Source organism: Dipteris shenzhenensis, chromosome 25, assembly GCF_047967505.1.
Source record: "Dipteris shenzhenensis isolate YYH24624 ecotype China chromosome 25, Dip_SZ_1.0, whole genome shotgun sequence".
Taxonomy (NCBI): domain Eukaryota; kingdom Viridiplantae; phylum Streptophyta; class Polypodiopsida; order Gleicheniales; family Dipteridaceae; genus Dipteris; species Dipteris shenzhenensis.
The window spans coordinates 22,134,836-22,159,544 of record NC_141620.1 but is presented as its reverse complement, the minus strand read 5'-3'; the positions used below and the strand labels follow the sequence as shown (position 1 = coordinate 22,159,544).

Genomic DNA, 24,709 nt, shown 5'->3' with positions numbered 1-24,709 from the left:
CTGTGTTTTGCATCTGTAAGTGAATTGCATTTATAATGCTCTCTCCCAATTGAGCATCTAATGTTTGAACCTTTACCTATAATTCCTAATTTTTCTTCTCTATGCCATTATATGCAAACATTTGAACACTTGTAGCTTGCATAGATGATACCAAATGTTGATTCCAAGCCTCCAACATTGCGATCCTTTTGTCTCTTTCATTAAGCAAAGATTGATATTGGCTGTGAAGGCTACTTGCTCCATGACCAATCAACCTTCGACAATATCCTAACAAACCATTCTCACCCTTACATAGGAACTTTATTAAGTTGGTCAATCCATGGAATTAAGGAGTGTGACAAGTTTGTGGATCTACTAGATATATTTTCCCTTCTAAGTTCTAACTACAAATCCATATGTGTTTTTCCTCGATTTCAAAGAGCTACTAAATCACATTCACTTGCTAAGGAGGATTCATTCCTCTTTAAAAATGGTGCATTCTTTGCATCTATTTGAAATTGGATATCCACCTTTTTAAAATTCTGAGTGGCTTGCATGATTTCATGCACTTTCCACCTAATATAATATAACATTGACATCAACAAACAATATACAAACATGACATGTTTCAGAAAAGTATCAAACAAAAAAAAAATGAAAACCCCAATTGCATGCAAAATCTAATATAATATAGCATTGACATCAACAAACAATATACAAACATGACATGTTTCAAAAAAGTATCAAACCAAATTAAATTGAAAACCCCAATTGCATGCAAAATCTAACGATTGAAATCTACAAATTCAAAAAAACATTTACTTATCATCAAACACTGTTAAATTATGTGAATGAACAATACCTCACAGGAATATTTGAAGAAAACACGTGATCAAACTTATCCTCCTCAATGGTCCCTCTTGTAATCCAGGATGCTGAAGTTGATGGATTTTTCTCCAAAACTAATTATATGCTTCCAAACAACTCCAAAGCTATTTCAAACCATCTTCTGTAAGAAACCTCAATAGTAAGAGTGTATCTTTTAAAACAAACAAGTATTTCTTCCTCTTCAAATCATGTATTAAAAGAAAACAACACAATTACCAAACCAAACTACAAATTAACTACTTCTTCAAAGTGGCATCATAAAATCTCGTTATTTTTATTGTCTTACATTGTTCTAAAGGTTTTCTCACCTAAAACTCCATGCAAGTTGCTCTGATAGACCCTGATTTAAGTTGAAAACTAAAAACATTCTAAAACTACATGAATGAACAGTACCTAATTCTTGGAGCAAGGTTCTTTGAAAGAAAAATGTGATCAAACTTGTCCCTCCTAGTGGTCCCAAATGTGTTCTAGTATTGATGAAGTTGATAGTTCTTGCTTCAAAACAAATTATATGCTCCCAAACATCTCAAAATCGATTTTTGTAGTCATTGATAGTAAGAGTGGAAAAGACTCATTTCTCATGGAATTTCTTATAAAACAAACAAAATTTTCAACGTTTTCAAACCATGTAATAAAACAAAACAACACAACTACAAAAAATGAACTACGAACTAACTCTTTCTTCAAAGTTACATCATTAACAAACAAATCCCTTCATAATCACTGTGTTGCATTGTTCCAGAGATTATCTCACCTGAACCTCCATACAAGGTTTCTGGATGGGGACCCTAAACCTTCACAAAAGTGCTCATTCTAACCAGGTCTTTTTTTAACTTTGATAGCAAACATATCCTCCAAATTTTGGCTTTGAATCCAATGATCCACCTATTAATTTATATATGACGTATTGATAAAAGCAAGGTTTTGCAACCCCTCTGCCAAATTTAAAATTTAGCACCCTCATGTTTGTGGGCACAAGTTAACATGGGAGTAGTTAGAAATATGTGGACTTTATGACCAATATGCAAAAATACGGTTACGGCTACTAACATCCAAGTAATATGCTCGTATCTTATCTATTCGTCGCGAGACTAATTCTCGACACTTATATTCTTAGTATTTATACTCTTGATGCTTATATTCTCGACACCCAGGGAAGGGCCCGTTCCCTCGGATTATAACTCTTTCGAGAAGGAAGCACGCCACCTCCCCGACCACACTATGTGTGGTTATAATAATTATATATTATATATTATCATATGAATATTTTTCAATTTCTCATCCATTCAAAATTGCATGTTTTTATTCAGAATTATTAACATTTCTCTCTTTTGATGCATGTTGTCGATGCGAGAGAGCAAAGAAAGTCAAGCTAGATGCAAGATCAAAAGATATCGACACCTTTATTCATATGATTGTAGTTCACGTGACAATATTCTATAGATTGCAATGAGCATCAGTTATGAGCTCTTGTAAGCATTGCCTTATTCATGTATTTGTTGGGCTTCAACTCCCCAGCCCCATAAACAATATGGACATCACCAAGTCATAAATAAATTACCACCCCTGAGATTTCCGGGGAGGATTGGGTCTAATGGACCATGTGTCGTATCTCCTTTCCAAGTTTTTACTCGTTTGCTTTTTTGCTTTAAAATTTTGATAAAATGCTAGGAGTCATCTTCAATTTTGAGTTAGAAGTTACGTGCTCCATGACTGAATGGTTGACTGCCATAAATCTACTAGTGAAACCACTCTCTCATATACACATCAATATGTTGACATAACAAAACAACATAAAAAACTGAGCACATGTCTCCCACTTTATAAGCACGAAAAGTTATACAGTTTTGCATGAACGACTCAAACTATAAATACACTATGGCCCTCCACTATTAATAATCATTGCAATACTAACTTGTTTCAAAATAAACAACATCACACCCGTCCATTTCTTTCTTTCGCATTGCATCTCCAAGGCAGGAGAGTTGAACTTTGTTCAGCCTTGTTTTAAGGTGCCAAGTGGCTTCATACAATGCTTCCAAGTGGTTGCATGAAAACTACCTGGCGTAATTAATAGATAGATAGGAGATAGAAGATTAGATAGATACATAGATAGATAGAAGAATATAGATAGATAGAAGCTTCCTTTTCCAAGGTAGACACACTCAAGCTAAATTTAGATGCCACAAAAGCAAGAAGGTAGAAAAGCAATTCTTTGGAAAGGACTAGCATACTTGGGAAAGAAGAAATCACAGTGACAGGTTGATTGATGGAGAAGATGATGAAGCAATCGGTTGACTTTGTTGTTGGACGCAGAGGGCACATGATTCAATCGAGCAGTAGTAGGTCTGAGGCCAAGTACGATGAGCAAGAGGGAGGAGAATCAGGTGAGTACCACCAAAGGGCAAATGGCAAAGAAGAAGGGGGGAGAGAGAAGAAGAAGAAGAAGGGGGGAGAGAGAGACACAGAGAGAGAGAGAGAGAGAGAGAGAGAGAGAGAGAGAGAGAGAGCCTAGTACTAGGAAATCACAGCAAAGGCAGGAGAATCAAGTAGTTCACGAGAGGGCAAACGGTGAATAGCAATAGCAGAGGAAGAAGAAGTAGAAGGGGAGAGAGCCATGTATGAGATAGGGGAGGAGGAGGAGGAGGAGGATCAACGATAGCGAAGGGGAGAAGGAGAACCTTAATTGTGGAGGAGGAGGAGGAGGGTGAGGAGGAAGATTACTAGCACATATGGAGAAAAATTTCCAATAGATATGGTTATTCAGTGGCAAAGAAAAGCCAATAAATCTAACTTCAAAAGTAGTCAGAAACACATGACATGCATCCAATGCTTTAGTTCCCTACATCCATTCAAATATAAAAGGAGGTAAAGCCAAACATCACCGTGTATAGAAACAAGACATTCCTCAGAATACTCTTAGGATTACAAATTTGTGTCATGGAATACTTTCTGAAACCATCAATGCTGAAATATCTTGAGCAGTTCAACTTCTTACTGAGTTTCTTGCTTCCTTGTTGTTAAACACTTTGTTATGACTACCTTTCAGTCTGTCATAGTTTTTAGAACTTAGGCTTACATTGGAAGTTCTTCAACATGTGTGGAGCAAATTTGTGACTATGGAAGGATATTAAAAATAAAACTAGAATACTTTGAGGAAACATGATTAGCTACCAGGATAGATCAAGTTGGTAAGGGATCTACAAAAGCATTAATAGGGTCATCAAACACATTAATAACCCAATCTCATAAGGAATCCATATATGTATTAATAGGGCCATCAAACACATTAATAACCCAAGCTCATAAATGTATTAATATGGCCATCACAAGCACTGATAGGGATATAAAAAACGTTATAGGATCAAATTGAAGACAAGGCTCATAATGAAGGCAAAGGACCTGGGGGGTCCTGGATCCTCCATCCCAAGAATTTCCATCAACAAACTGGTAGCTTTTTCATCAAAAAATTATCACCCTTTCTGAGGGTAAGGGCATGCTGAGTGATTGTGCTATCAAGTGCATATTTTATGGACTTGGATTTTGGCATACATACGTGTATGGACATTTTGATGACCTACATTCCATGCCCCTATGAATTGTTAGTTGGCAACAGTGAGTGGCAACTACTTGGAATTCATCTATCCTTCCAAACTCTTTCTTATTATAGCATGCTCTAGTTTCACGAGATCCGACATCCACCTATTTCATGAGATTCAACTACTTCGTATAAACTATCAAGGACGATGTTCCACTTCCAATCCTCATCATTTTGAATTTGATCCTTAGAGATTTGAAAAAGTTGGATACAATTAAAGATGTGGAAAAACACTGGTGAAGTAGCATTCTAGCCATCTGCACAGTTTTGTCATGGAGCATGTGGTTACTAACTCAAATTTGAACTTGAATCCTACCATTTTATCAAGTTTTTAAAAGGAAAAAAAAGAATTAGTAAAAATATGACATGAGACACAACATAGGGTTCGTTAGGACCCAATCCTCCCTACAAATGATAGGGGTGTTGATTTATTACTGACTTGGTGATGTCCAAATATGATTTGTGCCTTTTGGAAATTGAAGCCCAACAAATATGTGAATAAGATGATGCTCACAAGAGCTCATTATTCATCCTTGTTGCAGTCTATATAATATTGTCACATGGACTACAACCATACAAATAAAGGTGTCGTCATCCTTCAAGCTTGCATCCAACTTGTCTTTCCTTGCTTAGTCGCATCAAGAACATGCATTAAAAGAGAGGAATTTTGTAAGAATTTAGATTGAAAACAAGTAATTTTGTGTGAACGAGCATTTTAAAATTATTATAACCACACATAGTGTGGACGAGGAGGTGGTGCACTTCCATCCCCAAAGAATTATGATCTGAGGGAACTGGACCTTCCCTAGACATCGAGTTTTTGAGCATTGAGAATATTAGCACAAAGAAGAAACTTAGATCAGATAGAGGAGGTGAATACATGTCTAGGCCCAAATCGGCATGCACTAAATCTCCAATGGTGAGATGGAGACCCGTGCAAAGTATAGACACCATCAAAGGCATGCACCTTCGAAAGAAGTGCCTAGATGTGTGTTTTCTGACCCTAGTGCATGACGCATGTTGAAAAACAAGGAAAAAAGCATTCCCAAGCATCCAAATGGCATCCGATGGTCATGATACTTTGCAAAAACCTTAAAGTGGGTGAGATTGAGGCCCATACAAAGTCTCATCCCCATCAAAGACTTGCACATTCAAAAGAGTCATCCCGATGTGTGTTTTGTAACCCCCCTTATGCATGATGCATGGTGAAAAACAAGGAAAAAGATGTTCCCAACCATCCAAATGGCATATAATGGTTTGCATGGGCCTTAAGGTAGGTGGAGTTGAGGCCTGTGCAAAGTATCACCAGCATTGGAGACTCGTAGCCTCAAAAGGAGTGCCAAGATGTGTGTTTTTTTCCCCTCATGCATAATGCATGTTGAAAAACAAGGAAAAAAATGTTCCCAACCATCCAAATGACATCTGATGGGAAAGAGACTTTGCAAGGACTTAAAGTGGGTGAGTTTGAGGCTTGTGAAAAATCTCATCTCCATCATAGACTCATAGCTTAGATCCATGCTCTTTGACTCTCGTGCATGACGCATGGTGAAAAACAAGGAAAAAAGCATTCCTAACCATCCAAATGGTCATGATAATTTGCAAAAGCCTTGATGTCAGTAATATTGAGACCCGTGCAAAATATTATCCTAATCTGAGACTCACATATTCAAAAGAGTCACCCTGATGCGTGTTTCTTGACCATCATGCATGATGCATGGTGAAAAACAAGGAAAACAATGTTCCCGACCATCCAAATGACATATGATGGTCACATTAATTTGCATTGGTCTAAAAGTTTTTGAGATTGAGCCTCATGGAAAGTATCATCCTATCATAGAATCTCAAGTATCATCCTATCATAGAATCTCATCTTTGAAAGAAGCGCCTAGATGCATGTTTTTTGACCCTCGTGCATGATGCATGGCAAAAAACAAGAAAAAAAGTGCTCTCGACCATTTAAATGACATCAGCTAGGCACAAAAATTTTCATGGTCCTTGATGGAGGTGATATTGATTACTATGTAAAGTAAAATCCCCATCGTAGACTCGCACCTTTGAAAGAAGCGCCTATATGCATGTTTTTTTACCCTCATGCATGACACATATTGGAAAAAAAATTCACTCTCGACCATCCAAATGACAACCTGCACATGATGCTTTGCAAAGTATATCAATTGGGTTATATGGAGACACTTTCAAAGTCTTATCCCAATCAAAGACTCGCGCGTCCGAAAAGTTTTGTTCCTATTGGATACTTGCACGGATACTTGCACATTTGAAATAGTCATCTCGATGCGTGTCTTTTGACCCTCATGCATGACGCATGATGAAAAACAAGGAAAAAAGTGTTCCTTACCATCCAAACAAAACCATATTAGCATGAGGCTTTTCATGGTCCATGAAGTGGGTGAGATTAAGGCTCATGCAAAGTCTCATCCAATCAGAGACTCATTGTTAACCACATTGGTTTTAGGTTTGGCCCTTAGGTCAGAGGTGAGCTCGAGAGCATGTGGGGGAAATCGATCCCACACATTTCAATGATCGAAGCCCACTAGAGCTTGAGGAGAAATTGAGCTAACACAATCACTATTTTGGGTCCTAGAGTGAATGACTCCTAATTTCAAGATTATCCCAAGCAAACTTATATGGTTAACACAAGCGCTATTTTCAACTCATGCAGAAGCGACAATGGAAGCTGCAAGTATTTCAAGGGAAAGAGAGGGTAGTGAGAGCATGACTTGGTTCCAAATAGGCCCAACAGGATTTGTAAAAGAGAGAGTGAGAGAGTAAGAGTGTGGTATAACGGAATAGGGTTGGCCCTCCCTTCAAAAGGTGATTATATAAAAGGCTAAAGGTTTAATTAACTTTAGTATTCACTTGTAAGATGCAAACTTGTGGAATACAACTCTCTTTCTCTATTCTCTCTTGATTTTGATTCTTGAGTAGTCTTGTTTTCTTTAAGTTTGCCTATTGTGAATGCCACTATCTCCCATTCCCTTCCCCTCCATCCCTCTCCCCTCTACCTCTCCCTTCTCCCCATTCCCCTCCCCCTCTCTTCTCTTGTGGATTCACCATAGCTACTCATCTCGAAGACATTGGAATGACACCCTTGGATGGCTCGTGCATGCAAAGCACCCACAAGGAGTAGCTCAAGAGAGGAGTCTCCGTTAGCATACTATCACAGTCCCCACGACACGTGAGTCATCGTCAAACTACACATCCTTGGAGTTGCTACCAAGGAAAAGAGGTATGCTTTTGTATTGCACTTGCTCTCTCTCTCCTCTCTCTTGTTATCCACCCATTGTCCAACACGTGAAGGATCATTGTTTGCTTGGGTGTAGCCATTTTTTGTGAGGTTCATGGAATTTTTTAATATAGGTATCTTGCATGACCCATAACTTATGCTCAGCAAAATTTGGCAAACTTTGTCTTCAAGTTGCTATACACATTCCAAACTTGAACATGAGACTAAAAAATTATGGAATAAGGATTTGAAACTAGACCGTTAAAGTATTATAAGTGCTATGCTGCATATGAAGCATGCATCCTGAAGACTATAGGATATAGCAATTTATTCAAAAACATCAAAATTTTATTATGTACATACATGCAACCAAGTAATCATTCAAAAGTATACTACTTGACTTCTCCTCAACCCAAGGACACACCTAAATGAGAACATTGGGTGTGGATTAACGGGCCTCCAATGTTGTGCTAAAGTGATGCACACCCATTTGAGGGCATGCTCCATAACTTTTTTTTGATTTGTTGAAAACAAAAACGGATTGAAAATTTGGAATCCAAACTAGTGGGACTACTACATGGTGGCCTTAAAACATTGATAGTTGTTGATATTGGTATTTAAATTCACCCTAAAATGGAAGAAGTTGAAAATGTATACTTTGTGCATGTGCAAAGATCTTTTAATAAATCCAACACCATTTACAATTTTGAATTGTTTCTTTTCCATGCACTTGCTTGCTATATGATCATAAGCATGTCAAAGGTCATTGCATTTCATAATACATGGCATCAAAGCCGATAGCATGCCCTTTGGCCTATTTGTGTTTTGAAGCATTTGGGACACATTGCACTTGTCTGGGGGGGGACCCGATGGCTGAAAATTTTGCTACTCCAGCGAGTTTTGAATTTTCACACCTGCCACCCATCGAATCTTGGAATATTAAGTACTTGCAACTTGCACACGCCGTGCAACCCACACACACCTTGACGTGACCTTGCATAGACTTTTGAGTGGATGGGTGTGAAACCCCCCTAAGGTATCACAATCATAGCATTTTACCACATTCATGACTAATGGAAGCCACCCAAGGTTTTGGGAGACATTGAAACAAAAATGAACATCAACAATATATAACCAAAGTGGAAGCTCTCTTCACCTATCTCTTAAAGTCACCAAAAGTACTCCACAATCTAATTGATGGAAAGACTATTTTTTCAGGAAGTGTTCAAAGATATTTGGCCAAGGGCACATGGTGAAGGAACGTTTGTTGCAATGGATAACAAGGATGACTTTGAAGAGTTGGAAGAACTTGATGACCACTACTGTGGGCCTTCACGAAAAAGACCTAAAGATGCATTTAAGCCAATGGTGGATGTCAAGATATGTGGTTTTGTGCTTATTCGGTCACAAGACTCAATCTACCCAATATGGCTTGGAGTTGCACAAAGTGGCATAGATGTGAATAGGACATTAGAGAATTACAAAAAGACACTTGTACAATATGGGGCACCTGTTTGCGTTTGATGAAATGCTAGAGATGAAGAAGTGTATTAATGGTGTTGGGATAATTTTGGATGTGCAACACTCAGCGATGGGAGAGTATAGATAGTATTGTATTTGCATGGATGCATACGAGTGCTAAACTCCCAAAAAAAATAAGAATCCCATCAAAATATGCAGCAAAGGCCTAAGAAAATCTGCGGCTGTCCTCTGGAGATGCATTGTTGTGATGTAACAAGGTTATGCAAGCCTTACAAATGGTGTTTTATAAACACCACCATATTGAGTATTTATAAACAGTGTTTTATAAACACCACTAATGTGAGTATTTTCAATCCTATACCATGTGGATGCATATTGTTAGTGTTATAAAAACTACAATCACACCATGCAAGTTCCATACTATCTCATGGCAAGTTCCATGCAACTATAAAAAGTGACTATCTCATGGCCAGTTCCATATTAATGAAATTCCCAAATCTAATGGGATTTTTCTCATTTGAGAATTCCCAAAGTATCTGAAAATTCCCAAATTCCCTAATACGGTGTTCTCTTCTCTTATTCCCACACATTATAGGCTATAGCCAAGTGCCCCTACCCTCCCCTTTTCCCTTTTATTAATCTCCCTATGATGAATTGATTCTCCCCTCCTTCATTAATGTCCCGCTCTCATTTGATCCCTCCCTCTTGCCTACATGATCCCCCTACCCTCATATTAGATTGATTGTTTTTTTTCACCCCTTAATTAATAGGAATTTGCACTTTTACCTGATATAGGGAACTTAGGTAGGTGTTAGATGTGTGCAATGAGTATCCTTGTCTGGGTGTAGCCTCTTTAAACACCTAGGTGGATGCTTGTAAACCATCTCATTTTCGTTTGGCTCCTTTCTGGGGCAGAAACATTTTCGATGAGGTTGTATCTAAGGAATGGAATCATATTGCGAGGAAGTTTTGCTACTCAATTCTTAGATGAAATGCATGCATGAACGCATTAACAAAGGTAGCCAAATAGTTTGGTCGAACAAAAGCTTGTACGTTGGCAAATGATGAGAAGGAAGCTACTTGGGCTAGATTGAGCATGATTGAAGCATTGCAATGTTGTCCTGATGATGCAATCTTGGGCATCTCTACTTAAATCAATAGAGTTGTTCTTAAGGGCCATGAAGCATTGTAACCATGCTGCGACCAAAGTTCAAGCTGGCATCAGATGATTGGATGAAGGAGATGGCCCTTCAACCTTTTTCTTTTCTGCAATTAGAGAGAAGAAATATAGGGAGATATTTTGATGATTCTTGATGAAAGGGACAATAGTATATGTGGAGACCATAACATTGCTAAAGTAATTGCTAACCATTTGGCTAGTGCAGGTTCGCAACCTGTTATCCTGCCTGATTATGATGCCAGAATTGAGACCTTCTTCTCGAATCTTCAGAGGTCAGTCCTTCTGCATGAAGCAATTCAACTTCAGAGACCCTTTTCGAAGGATGAATTGGAATACATAGTATCGATGATGGCAAAAGGTAAACTTCCTGGTATAGATGGATTCCTAGTCGAATTTTCCAAAATTTTTGGGAAGCATGCGGTTCTGAATTAACAAGCTTAGTCAATCGATGCTATCGTAGAGATAAGTATTGAGGATGGTGTAAATGGCACCATACCTCTAGGGCATTAGGGGCAAACCCTAACCCTAACCTTAAGGGGTTCACATGTATATCTTAATGTTCATGTTCAATACAACTTAGTGTACAGGTATCTGTATCATGTGCACTCCTCTCTTTCTCCCTCTCTCAATTCCGCTATCATGGTATTAGAGCCGATGGTGCTCCCACTCCCTTCATGAGTGTTAAGCCCTCCTTCTTTGAGGTATTGTCCATTGAGAGAGTTTTCCGTCGAGAGAGATTCAAGCCCTTGCTTCATCAAGGCATAAGCCCTTGCTCCGTCAAGGCATAAATCCTCCATTGTTGAGGCATCTTCATCTCTCACCTAGCCCATCTTGTAGAGCTCCTTTTGCCCTTCATTTTGCTCCAGAAACCTCCTAGATCTGATCGTCGTCGGTTGGAGCTCATGTTATAGCCATTTTCATCTTTGATGTTCTTTAAGAGATTTGAAGATTCATTTTGAGAGGTTTTAGAGGTTTATGAGAGAAAGAATATGCCTTGAGTTTCTTTGAGAATTCACCAAAGATTGTAACCTAGGCACCGACTAGAGGTAGTAGCCTATCCTCCATGCAGTTGAAGCTCGAGCTCTACAAACAACGGGCTCCACAAATCGGGCAACCACCAACGATCCAAGCCTTCAGTGGGTCCAAAGCTACACAGCCAAGCTTGACTGACAGCATGCTTCGGGAAGGTGTAGACTCTACTGAGACTCAAAACTAGACTAGCCACACCCTGGCTTGCAATACACAAGGTGGCTGATGGCTATCTACTCCAACACAGTGGCTCCCCAATGACCTACAATGCTGAACGGCGGGCTCTAGTACCCACAACAAGCACTGCCTAGAAGAACGTGGGTTGATAGCACTAAGCTCCCATGCATGAGTAGCGGTTGCTCTACAATACAGCTTCGGCAGGTGCCTCCAATGCATGGCTACTCTACCTATGACATTCTTGTGCAAAGAAGCGGCTCCAATGATCGACTTGATGACCTCCTTCACAACAACTGCTCAACGATTGAGCTTCTCCAACACAAAGAATCCACAGCAGTGCTCCCAGCTTCAAGCAACACAAACGATGCTCTTTATAATCTAGCTCAGTTCCTGCAATCAAGAGCAAGCATGAACCTCCAGCATGTCCAATGGCCACTGCTCTCCAACCCATGCCTAAGTTCTTTAAACGACAACAACAACTTTAACTCCAAGCACGACCAACAGCCTCCACGCAAACGGCAACGATCCAACCCAACATCAACAAAGACTCCATCAACTATGATGCTTATGGGCAAGGGAAAGACAAGCAGCTCCATCTCAGCCATCTCCATCGCCTACAAACTTAGCAAAGCCTTCGCGGCTCTTGCAACAAGGAAACACGACTCGACCATCAACGCCTTCAACAAAGCAAACGAGCCACCCCTGAAATAACAATTTTAGCTAGATGGCCTTCGAATGACGGCCCAAGCGCCAAAACCTAGCAAAAAGCCCATGTGGCTCTGCAACACTACATGGTTGAAGAAGCTTTATATCTTTCTCCAACAAACTTGGAAGATGGCCATCCTTGGTGGTAAGGCAAAGTTAAATGATGCATTATATGACTTATTTCAATTGGTCAGAGCCGTTGGTATCGAGCAGACTTGGATGTATAGGTGGTACAGAGGAAAATACTATGGCTTTGGCTTGCGGAGTAGATCACCTATTTTGGGAGGAGACACACTATTTCAGAGCTGCTACATAAATTTCTCTGATTGGGCCAAAGATTGCGCCAATTGCCAGCCCACTTGCATCTACATGTACATGAAAAATATGTTGCCTACCTTTGTCGAGGAGGTTGACTTTTCTGTTATATTTGTATTTTTCAATTTTGACAACAATGTGTCCACCATGATTTTCACTGTGGACGGCCTCTTTACGGTAGGCAACCTAGAAGGAAGTTTTCCTTTTCTAAGCCCTCGTTAAGCCATGTGTCGTGATTATAGGCGTTGATCTTTATGAAGATCCAAGGGTTTCAAACGTGCTTTCTAGAAAAGCAACCTTTTGTGAGCTCTCCTTAAGCCACGTGTACAATTTTAGGCCCTTGATTTTAGATTGATTTAAAGGACTAAAACACTCCTTCCAAATTTGATCCAAAAGCATACTTTTTAATTCATTCTTCCTGCAAATCTATGATATATGGAGAGAGATACTTGCATGTTTTCTTTCTCGCCATCAATTGATTGAGTAATTGTTGGACAAAGCTCACGACCTTGCTACTAAAACTCCAATTGGATAATAGTGAGGAGTCAGGTCCAATTTGGAGTTAGAGCCATGACGGAAAGGCTGCATACCGCAACCTAGTTATTACCCACTGGGTGAGCAGAAGCAAAGTGGACATCTGTGTGTGTTGCAGCAGGCAGTGTATCGGATCTTTCCAAGTGAGCACGATGTGCTTGCAAAACCCCCCCCTCCCAAATTTAATTGGGGTGGCCCCACCAAGGAGGTTGGGCGGTTAAAATAATAAAAAGAAACAAGAAGATTGATAATCCTTATTCTATTTTCCGGCCCCCCCCCCCAAAAAAAAAGCGCGATGTTGACGTGGCGAGGCGGGCAGACAGACGTGGGGGGTCGGGCAGGGGGAGATGGACGGCTGGGATGGGGGGATAAAAACGGACGGTGGAGATGGGGGGGGAAGCGGGCAGGAGGAGGGCCGTTGGATGGGGAGGAAGATGGACGGCGGAGGAGGGGGGGGGCTAACTATATAAAGGGGGGCTGGGCTATTAGTTGGGGAGTGATTTTCTTCTTCTTTTTTTTCTTCTTATCTTTCTCTGCTGCTGCCTCCTCGGCCTTCAAGGTACGCCTTCCAGCTCTCTTGCCCTTTTCTCATCACAATTTCATCCCAATTAGGTTTTCCTCCATCGCTCCCTTCCCCCTTCCCCCCCCCTCCCTTTGCCCCTGCCGCATCCAATCCTACCTCGCTCCTTTTTTTTCTCGGAATCAAGGCTAGACAGAAGAAGGATTGCAAGGGTTAGTCTAGGGGCGCAAAACGGCGATGCCGCCTTTTCTTCCCTCCCAAGATCTTGCACGATCCGTTGATCATCGTCGATCCTTGACACACTTGCAATGCCCGTTTGTTCTCCCTTTTACCGTCACCGGTTCTCGTGACGCACTTCTGTCGTCCTGTTTCTTGATCTTACATTTAGGCCAAATTTAATATCGTATCAGTTTACTACATACGAATCTCTCTTTTTGGAATTCGTCCTGTCGCAGCAGTGTAGCCCTCCTCCGCACAGTTTTTTTGTAGATCATGCAACCACATGTTTTTAAATTTCTGGTAAGGTATCCCTGATTAAATTGAAATTGTTGGCTACGCAAGTTCTGGAGGGTGATCTGGACGTGTGCTCACTCAGCGGGAGTACATCCTTAAGCAATTACATTTTCGATTTTGGTATTAGTCGATACACCTGGGACTGGACGATCCTACATGGCATCTGCACTGTTTGTCGCGTATGAAGAGCATGATAATCAGCGCACTCTCGGCCGTTACAATATTATGAAGAGAAACCAGGTTTCCCCAAAAAGTTACTCTTTCGAACTCCCTTCTTCAAACTATTCTATCGAGTTCCCTTCAAATTTCGTTGGACCTGAGACTGTCGGAGAATGTTTTGCGCAAAATTTCGCCCCGTCTGAAACAGCTTCGGAAGATTCCTGCAGTATCAAACGGAAATCTATGAGTACGAACTGTGATGGTCCTGGCGACGCTGTGAACTCAGCAGGAGTCCTTGCAACCTCTTTGAACTATCTTAGTAGAGATGAAAAGCAGCAGTTAAGGAAGCGGTTGAAGGTTGAATTGGAGCAAGTTCGTAGGCTAATTCGGAGACTTGAGACCAGGGAAGTCGGTCTTAAAGGGTTTTTACAAGTGCCAAAACTGGAGAATAATGGGTCTTCATTGAAGTCAGGCGGTGAGCCGTTACCCACTTCGGGGGAGACTTCCCAAAGCGAAGGCAGAATCTTGTTCAGGCGGCAAGATCTGCAGCCAGAGGCACTCTTCAAAGAAAAACGAACCCCCAAGGCCAATCACTTCTATCCAAATGCAGACTTTGTGCTAGGCAAGTATAGAATGCCATTCTTGGACAAACAGAAGTCTAAATCTGGCGGTATGAAGCGAAACTTGCCACTGAAGGGGGATGCACCAGAACAAAATGTTGATACTATAAATGCTAGGAGGATAGCGGAGTTGATGAGGCAGTGTGACACAATTCTGAAAAAGCTCATGTCTCACAAGCATGGCTGGATTTTTAATGAGCCTGTTGACGTTGTGAAGCTGGGTCTACATGATTATCTGGAAATTATAGAAAAGCCCATGGACTTGGGAACGATAAAGGCCAAGCTGTATTCGAACCAGTATGAGTCTCCTCTCCAGTTTGCAGAAGATGTTAGACTCACATTTGCAAATGCCATGAAATATAACCCCAAGGGACATGATGTCCATATCATGGCAGATGTGTTACGAAGGATGTTCGAGGACAGGTGGAAGGCCTTGGCTAGGAAACTTAAACAAGTAAATTTGGATGCTGACTCCATCAAGAGGGAGCTTCAAAGGCCAGTGGCACAAGATACATCTCCCTTCGCTTCCACCAGGCGCTCTTGTGCTGCAGTGGCTGCAAAGCATCATGACCAGTTGAAACCGATGGGAGATGACTTGAAACGGCAGATGACTTATGAAGAGAAACAAACTTTGCGTAAGCTGATGGAGGACCTCCCATTGGACAAGGTCGAGCAAGTTTTGCCAATTCTAAGGAGGAATCCTAATTTGACACACAAAGATGGTGAAGTCGAAGTAGATATTGACTCTTTCGATTCTGAAACTTTGTGGGAGCTGCACTCTCTAGTCACATGTTGCAAGGAGGCAAATAAAGCTGTTCAGCAGCAATCAGGGGGTGGTGAAATTGTTCAGGTACAGGTGTGCTCTCTTTATATGTGCATGTTTTTTATGGGAACTGTTTCCTTTCCTGAGTTTTGCCTTTACTAAGCTACTTCTTTTGCAAATATGTATGTTGCAGCCACTCAATGGAGCTTTCAATTCCTCAAAAAATGACTTTAGGGGTAAGAGTTTTTAAATCTGTTTCTGATTCTGTTTGAAAGTGTATCTTGATGTACCAATTGGGAGTGATTTTAAACTTTGGAATTGAATGCAGGCAGTGATGTTGCAGAAGAGGAAGTTGATGTTGGTGTTGATGTACCTTCTGCAAGCTTTCCTCCTGTTGATATTGACAAAGATGGGGCTGCTGGTAGCAAGTGCAGTAGCTCAAGCAGCTCAAGCAGTGACTCCGAATCATCTTCTAGTGGTTTGTATTGTGTTAAATTACATTCTCATGAGTTCTTGTACAGGACAAATTTTCATTGGCTCTTGTCCAAAGAAATCAACTACCACAGTGGTAATATATTTGTCTTGCAGATTCCGATTCCGGAAGTTCATCTGGACACGAGTCTGATGCTGATGACCGATCTCCTACTAGAAAGGTGTGAAGTTGTAACCTAACTCTACTTTGTTTTTTTACTGATAGAGCTAGTTTCCAGTGGATCAGTGTAAGTTTAGTACTTAATTTGAAATCGCCCTTCCTTGCGGAATGTTCATCCGACACGATTGCAAGAACCTGTGGGTTCAGGTGCTTCTGTGAGTAAAGGGGCAGCCCTAGCCTCAAGATGGATTGTGCTATAAACTTGTGCCCATAAGACGCACAGTTTTCTCTGTACTGTGGGGTAGAAGACTTCTAATGTTTTTTTGTTGGATGATGAGACTACAAACACAGCATTTCTGTATGACTTTATTCTGATGTTGTTTGTTTTGATTTATGTTGCTGTAGCAGGATTTTTAACAGGTGCAGAGGACAATGCTAGTCATCTGCTGTAGATGGGGGAGTCAATACAAGAAGGTTGGTTCTCCTTGTAGGGGTTAACTAGTCACACCTGTGAATTCCTCTATTATGGCCAGAGTTTACTGGATGAAAAGGTCTGATTAATGAAAGTTACACCTGCAGATGAGGCTGCTGTTATAAAGCACCAGCTATCCCCCTTAGAGGTTCATCAAGCTGCCCTTCTGAAAAATAGACGTACTGCTGCCATCTTGAAAGCGCATGAGGAAAGCTTTAACGTCTGCCAAGGTAAGTAAGTCAATTATAGCTGAAGTTATTCAGTTCTGTAGCACGAGCACTAAAGTGTCTTTTGTTTTTGATACTGAGCTTTTAAAGAACAAGGCATTAGCACCGCTCAAGTGAAGGCTTGTCAGCAAGTCAAACCCTGAACATATAATGCTAGATCTCGAAAGAAGCCCCCTCTGCAAAAGAGCAGTGAGCTCGGCTGAAAGAATACATACACTTGTGTTTGGTTGAAAAGGAGGCTGCAAAGTTCCAACGTTTACCTTCGCAGTAGTGAGGACAGATAAGGCCATGCGCCAACAGACTGAAGAGTAAAAAAACATGACATCCAATCTGCTGGACGGTCACTGCAGGGTGTTTGGACATGAACGATTGACAACGTTTGCAACCACACAACTGTCCAAATTGCTTCCCTGTCCATGACATTATCGCCATACTTGAACCCATCAATTGAGAGTAGATAATCAATTTAAAGTTGGAGACGACTCTTGAATTACAATCATGTAATTCAACCTCATTCCTTGATATGCTACCGTTAGAGAATGCCTTGGCAACATCATGGATTGCCCTTGTCTGCAATCTCCCAACTTGAGCTAGAGTTGTGGAGTATATTCATATGTGTCTGTATTGTCTCTCGCATGCATACACACATGCATCCACTCCCAATACTATTGCTTTCCATGGAATCTATAATAATACTTGTGATGCATCAGGTGCATTATATGCATATTTGATCCATTCCTAGTTTATCATTGAGTCTAGCTCTAGCTCGCTATCTATGTTAAGACAGACACTAACAAGTGAGAAATCCAACTGATTGAAGAGATTAATGGTGCTGAAGAAAATAAAAAGAAGCCAACAAGAGAAGCCTTAATCATATGCTAATATAAAACTAAAGACATGAACGTTTCCATCATGCTTACAAACATCACCATCACTAACAATAATACAAAGAGGTAATAGCAAAGCAAGGAATTTGGAACCACAACTTGCAATAGACAAAAACTAATAAAAATATGTAGGATAAGGTTTTCAAGCACATAGACTACAAGCAATAAGGTGTTGATGAGATTGTGAAATTACTATAGCCCATTTATGTTAGAATGTTTGCCACATTGTAAATTGTGCTAGATCCTATGGAGTACCATATGACATCCTAAGAGTGATGGAAGCATGCTGTGGAGATCTTTGATGCCATAGACAGATTGGAAAAACTCACTAGAGACTTGACAAAATTGTTGACAAAGTACCAATGACCTCTTATATGACCTTTAGTAGGAGAAGCAATTAAGCTGAATGTTCAGTCGGAGTAGAAAGCCAAAAAGAAAATTGGCTTAATCTTTGGTTGTAGAGTTGTTTCGGCTATTTGGTAGTAGCACTTACATGGATGGCCTTTTGATCGTATTTGAAAATTCATTTACACTAGGATAAGAGCTTGGAATCGAGCAAGGGAACCACGAGGACTTGGTAGTGATGGCAACATGGTCCTCCTCCATCACTTGGGAAAGCATCATAGCAAAGGCAAGTGATGGTTTGATGAGGGTGGTGGTGCAAGTGCAAGCTTGAAAGAGAAAAGGAAAGAGTCAAAGAGCCAAAGATCCAAAGTAATGAATATATAACTTTTTTGCTCTCTTATGCCATGTTTTGAAAGCTTGCACTTGATGTGCAGTAGGAGCCTCTACAAGAGCAGGTTCATGCTCATCGCCTATGACGAACTCCCAAAAGCCCTTACCATAAGGAAATTCCTCATCTTGAATTCCCATGCTTGGAAATTGTTCTTGTCAAGCTTTTCGATAAACAAATCGTTGGCCAATAAGAAGTATTGCGAGTTCTTACTGCCCTGTAAATAGGCATTTGTGAGTCTTAGACACCCAGAACATGTTGGGCATATAGCTAGGGATTAGTATATTCCTGTGTTTTATATACCTATGCTTGTGAAGCTTCCAGTATATTATGAGTCCTTCCTCCAATTTCTATTTCTCTTCCGCATCATGTAGGAGCTCGTCCCAAAGACTGCCCATTAGCACTCACCATCTCCTTAAGGCAAACAATGTAATTTGAACAAAATTTCAAGGAGCTGAGCTGCAACCTAAGAAGCTTAGCACATCAGCAAAAAGAATTCCCAAATCTGCATTGCTCAAAAACTGATGCATTTAAATGCGCCCTTGACGGTGATATGAGAGGAAGGTGAACAATACCTAAGTAGTCTAGAATCATTGATCATGATTTGATCAAACCAAGCAAACCAAAATTGAAGCTTTGTGGACAGTGCCTCCGGGTTTACAAGACAAAAATTGTGTGAGAAAAACAAGAGTACAGCGTAGGGGGAGCGAGAGACTTGTTAAAAAAGGAAATTCTGCAAATAATAACTAAAAGTGGAACCAGATTTAATACCAGGCTGCTCGCATAAGAAAGCAATCCTTCAATACAGAGAGTAAAAAAGCAATACTTCAATACATAAGAAAGCAACCCTTCAATACAAAAAGATAAAGTAAAATCAATACTAGAGTGCATGAGGGAGTAAGAAGGCACGATTACTGAGATCAGAAGAAGGATCGGGAAAAGCAACACATGCATACTCCAATGCGTGTGTGTGTGTGTGTGTGTGTGTGAAGGGAGAGAGCGAGAGAGAGCTACCTACTGTATGAGTTAAAGAGCTGCCTACTACTTCCAGGATCGACAATGTTTCTCATGTTATTCAAGGAGTTAGGGCCTGACGGGATGAGCTTCCTTCTAACAGTTTACTCCAAAGTTTTGGTTTCTGATATACCATTTGAAGGGCATAATTACTATGGAGCTAGTGGCAAAGGTGAAGCAAATTGGGAGCCTCCACTATTGTGGAACTGCCAACTTTCATGTTGTAGGTCGTCAATAATGGATTTCACTCACCATCTCCTTCTGGTGCTGATTCAGAAGACTATTATTGGCTACTTCTTAGACAACATATGTGAAGTTTAAATAAAACAGAGAATTGTAGTGGCTGTCCATATTATGCATGCTTCTTGGTCATTATTATAAAGACGAGATTTTCTAAGCAGCATGACCTTTTAACATTATTGGCCTACCTCGTTTGACTGTAGTGATATCTTCAGCTGAATCTTTAAACATGCCCAATGCCCAAACTCATCCTCTGCAACAACTAATAGTGCAGTTTTAGCCTCACGAGCGTCACCTACAAACTCCCCACCAAGATGCTTCTAGAAGCAACAATGTTAGGAACCATCATAGTATGGAGAAGATGGTATTTACTAGCTGCTGCTACTTCTTTGGCCGTTGATCATCCATCCCTAGCTCAAAGTTCATTTTTGGTCTCAGATTAGCCATTATAGCTTCTTATGCTTGGGCACTGATGACGACATAAGTGTTGCTTTGCTTGCTAAGTATGTCTTACTTTTGTTTTTCATAAAAGTTTTTGTTTACCTCTTTTTTCTTCTTTTTCAGTTTCTCTTTTATTTTCTCTTTTATTTTCTGTGTAGATTTTTGATCTTTAGAACAACAAAAAATCTAAATTTGTATGATTGGACTTATTCTAGTCTTACAAAGGTATATATATAGTTCTACCAATTCCTCCTACGTCAGTGCAGGTGTTCTTCTAACCCTTTTGCGTAACTTTAGCAATGTTCCAATCGTGTATTAGACATTTGCAAAATCTTCAAGGACTTTGTAGATGGACCTCCTGTGCATAGATGTGCAGGTCTTGATGAGCCCGAGGTCTTCTTTTGACACTCAGATTACTGTTGTAATTTGCCACTCCAAGCAACTATTGTGACTTGTTGCTCGTCAACATGAATTGATGCTCTTGATGACTGTGCTCTCTTGTGCCTAGTTATTGCTAATGTTCTTTCCACACACTACTTCTAGTCCCACCATGGTGACCAAACATTGACAATCTTTTTCCCTCACCCCTTTAGTTGACCAGTTCTCGATGCTTGATTGACATGGGGCTTGGGCTACCAAGATGCTGTCTCTTGCATTGGGTTTGCCTAGTGTCCTACCAATACATGGTTGTAGGTAATCACGAATCTATGTCTACTCATCTTGGGCTGAGTTAGCATGGTTAGAATGTTATGAAGATAGGAGAACAAGCATGCAATGTAAAAGACAGAGCAAGGTAGAGAGTATAATGGCAAATGTGCTTCAATTTAATAGAGGGCTTGTGGACCATTACAAACAACTGTGGCTGTGATTTGATTCGTGCTCTCTGCACAAGTGATAGTGATGACCTCTATGTCAGCTCACTCCTCTTGCCTCACTTCTAGACAGTAAAACCTAAGCAATACCTATTGTAGTAGCAACAGTGAACCTGTACTATGTTGGCTTTGAATAAGAAAAAGAGAGAACTTTGGTCATCGGCTCTGCTATGCCTTCATCCTATGCACACTTGCCTTGCCCATGATCTTTGATTTTTGATTGCCACTGCCAAGTGATGGCTCGGTCGTGCTTCGCTACTTGTACTTCCAAGGTTACTTGGGTAGTTGTGGTTACTTGGAGTCAACACCAACCTTCACATCCGTGAACAATGGTTGGCAAGCATGGAGTGAACTGGTGCAATAGACTGGTGATGATGAGAACAATCAGAATGATGCGTCGCAGGAATCCTACACTTGCTTCCTGAATCATGCAGGTCTTGATTTGTAGCTTCATCTTGATGCTCGTTGGTCACGGTTAAGACTCGCTCATAGCTCGTCTTCTTTGGTGTGATGTTCTCAAGCAGAGTTGCATCTCATACTTTCTCAACTGGTCGATGGCCATGCTCATAGCTTGGCTCATAAGCAGGGTTCTTGGAAGTAGTCCAAATCTTGGCTTTCCATAGAAGAATGCTCGGAGTCTTCACCACGTGATAGTCTTGGGGACCCTTCTTTGACGGATTCCTTGGTGTATCTTTGTCAAAAAATAGGGAATGGTTCACTTCTGGTCTTGACGTAATAGTTGGACAATGCCTTCCTCCTAGCAAGGTCGAGTACTCACTCGTGCTCTCATACAGTGGTCTGATTTGCACTCTATTGTGCTTACAAAAAACTGAGGGCTGAAATGTGGGGGGCTTCTTTTGATTGTCTATTGCGACACAAAGAAGCACAATTGACCTTTTGTGGCATTGAGGTCCTTGATTGCTGACATAAAGATTGTGTCTGCAGACTGCTGTTTAAAAAAACCATCTATGCTATTTCTTAGCTAGTGGTTGTGGGGTCCTTGATTGCTGACATAGAAAGATCGTGTGTAGCCTAATTGCCGAGGTAGGTGCCATTTATAAAAAACTATCTATGCTGTTTCTTAGCGATTGTTTGTGGATATCTCACCTAGCTTCCAATATTTGAAGGTTCGATTTTTGTCTTCAAATTAGTCACACAGTAACACCTCTGTCACAATCTATTGCTGTATGAAGAGAGAATGTTTGTACCTTTTGAATCACAAGTCTGGCAGTTTTAGAGTCAAAAGTTATGGCTGTAGCTGTTCTCATTTGAAAATTCGTATTTGTGTATCTGTTGTATTTGTTGAGTTGCCCTCTCTGCCTGTTTCAAGGGGCGATTTGTATTGCATGCACATGTCTGTGTACGTGTGTATGTGCATTTGCATGAGTGCATGCTGTTGTATGCTTTGTGCACGTGGTAAGTTGCTTCAAAGAGTTATTGGTCCTACCTGTCTTTCAAGAGTATATTGGTTCATTCCTGGTCCTGTTTTCTCACATTAACACATCATCTGGATGTGCCTGACGGTTTAATGTTCAGAAGTCATAACTGCATCCCTTCCTATTCGATTGCATCTGGGTTGTGCTTGTGCCTATACATGTGCATGCTTGTGGTGGATGTGTACTTTGTGTTAAGTGTGGGTACAGGCAGCAGGCTCAAAATTTAAGGAGCGGGGAACACTTGAAAATTTCCAACAAGAATTTATGTAATTGAGCATCCTTGTTGGATGAGGAGTGCATCAAGTTTTATGGTGTATTAATATTATGACAACTGTGGTGTGATCGAACTCGTTGCTTTATTCATAGTGCTCGCTCAATATTTGCATTTTTGGTCAAAAGAGATCAATGAACAGATGTAATGTGTCTGTTCTGTATTCCAACAGAGCCAGGCTACAAGCAGAAGGAAAAGCAGCAGAAATCAAGGCCAAGCGAGACGGTTTAAGTGCAGCAGAAAGAGGCTGCTTGTTTAGTGCTCCAACAGGTTTTAAAATCTTCAGTTTTGTCTGTCTTCTAAGGTAGCACATGCTTTACTGGTTAACTCACCTGCTGCAAACTAAGAGATGCTTTGTTTGCTAGATGGAAAAGATTGGAAATTGATGGGAATTGTGGGCTATGAGATGGGGATACTCACACCCCCTGAGCACGTTTTGGTTTCCCTGAATCAAGGGGTTTGAAGCATTTCCTTTGCAGTCCGGTAACCTTTTCGATGAAGAGAAAGATGGTCAAGACAATCAACCGACTCTGTAATGTGAAGAACATGTAGGTGGTTTTCTTTCTTCACATTCACTAAAAAGTTTGAAAGGATTTATCTTGCAATGTGGCAGCTGGATCCTTTTATGAAGAGGAAGAAGGAAAATCTAACTACTGACCGATCAGAATGAGGATGGTGGAGTTGAAGCTCGATAATTTGCATAGTATAAAGCCATTTGTGAAAGCCACACTTGTAACTACTAGAGGGTGTACCTTTTCCCATTTTACATGTGGTTTTCTTTCTAAGCAGGAGAATTAATATAGGCATCACATTCACTAAAAAATTTGAAAGGATTGATCTTGCAATGTGGCAGCTGGATCCTTTTATGAAGAGGAAGAAGGAAAATCTAACTACTGACCGATCAGAATGAGGATGGTGGAGTTGAAGCTCGATAATTTGCGTGGTATAAAGCCATGTGAAAGCCACACTTGTAACTACTAGAGGGTGTACCTTTTCCCATTTTTCAAGAAAGGGACGAAGGAGTGTACTTTTTCCCATTTTCAAAAAAAGGGACCAAGGAGTGTTGTATTTTGAAATATAAGATCTTGTCACAAGCACTCTCTCCCCCCTTCCAACACACGCATGTGCATGTACACATACACACAGAGGTAAGCTAGAAGCTCTTGAAGCATAAGGCAATAAGTTGAAGATTTCAAGTGTAAAAATTGGGACTGAGGGATATAAAAGTTTCTTTTGAACAGGAGGAAAGCTGTGTAGATGCAACTTTTTTGAAGTGGTGTATTATAAAATTTTTGAATCTGACATGGTTCACAAAGACACAATTTTATTACTCACTATAATTTGTTTCCACTACCAAGAATGGTGCATGTGAAACTTGAAAATATACAACAATATAAATAACATAGGCCTCACATAAAAGAGAATAGGTGATAAGGTCAAATTTGGATTCCTTTTCATGGTGCATAAGATTGCAAGAGATGATATGTTCACTTTGATAAAAATGATAATTACATGTAAGAGATTCTTATACACCATAGTGTGAGGTAAAGTAGAATTTATGATTAAAATTTTTTTTCCTAAGGGACTAGCAGAGAGATACATATGACAATTTAATAATTTGAACTATGAGCGTTATGGAAAAAGAGAATCTAATAATGTATCTACATCAAGGCTACTTATGGAAGGCTCGAAGTTTCTCTAAATAAGAGTGGTTTAGTAAAGTGAAGTGTGATTGAGAAGTCAAAGACGCTTCCAAAGCCAAGATTCCATGGAGGGATGGAGGATAAGAATAAAGAGATGCTAGATTGTGTGATCCCT

The 24,709-nt window shown here is 40.4% G+C and overlaps 1 protein-coding gene across 1 annotated transcript; it reads left to right on the top strand.

The window, feature by feature from the left end:
- Positions 1-13,638: 13,638 nt before the first annotated feature.
- Positions 13,639-24,163, top strand: LOC147885613 (transcription factor GTE4-like). Its single transcript, XM_087396161.1, has 9 exons — positions 13,639-13,690; positions 14,213-15,793; positions 15,900-15,942; positions 16,035-16,184; positions 16,295-16,359; positions 16,751-16,772; positions 16,878-17,000; positions 23,064-23,161; positions 23,257-24,163. The coding sequence occupies exons 2-8, from the start codon at positions 14,321-14,323 to the stop codon at positions 23,120-23,122; spliced, it is 1,935 nt and encodes a 644-aa protein (XP_087252287.1). The 5' UTR covers positions 13,639-13,690; positions 14,213-14,320; the 3' UTR covers positions 23,123-23,161; positions 23,257-24,163.
- The last annotated feature ends 546 nt before the right edge of the window (positions 24,164-24,709 follow it).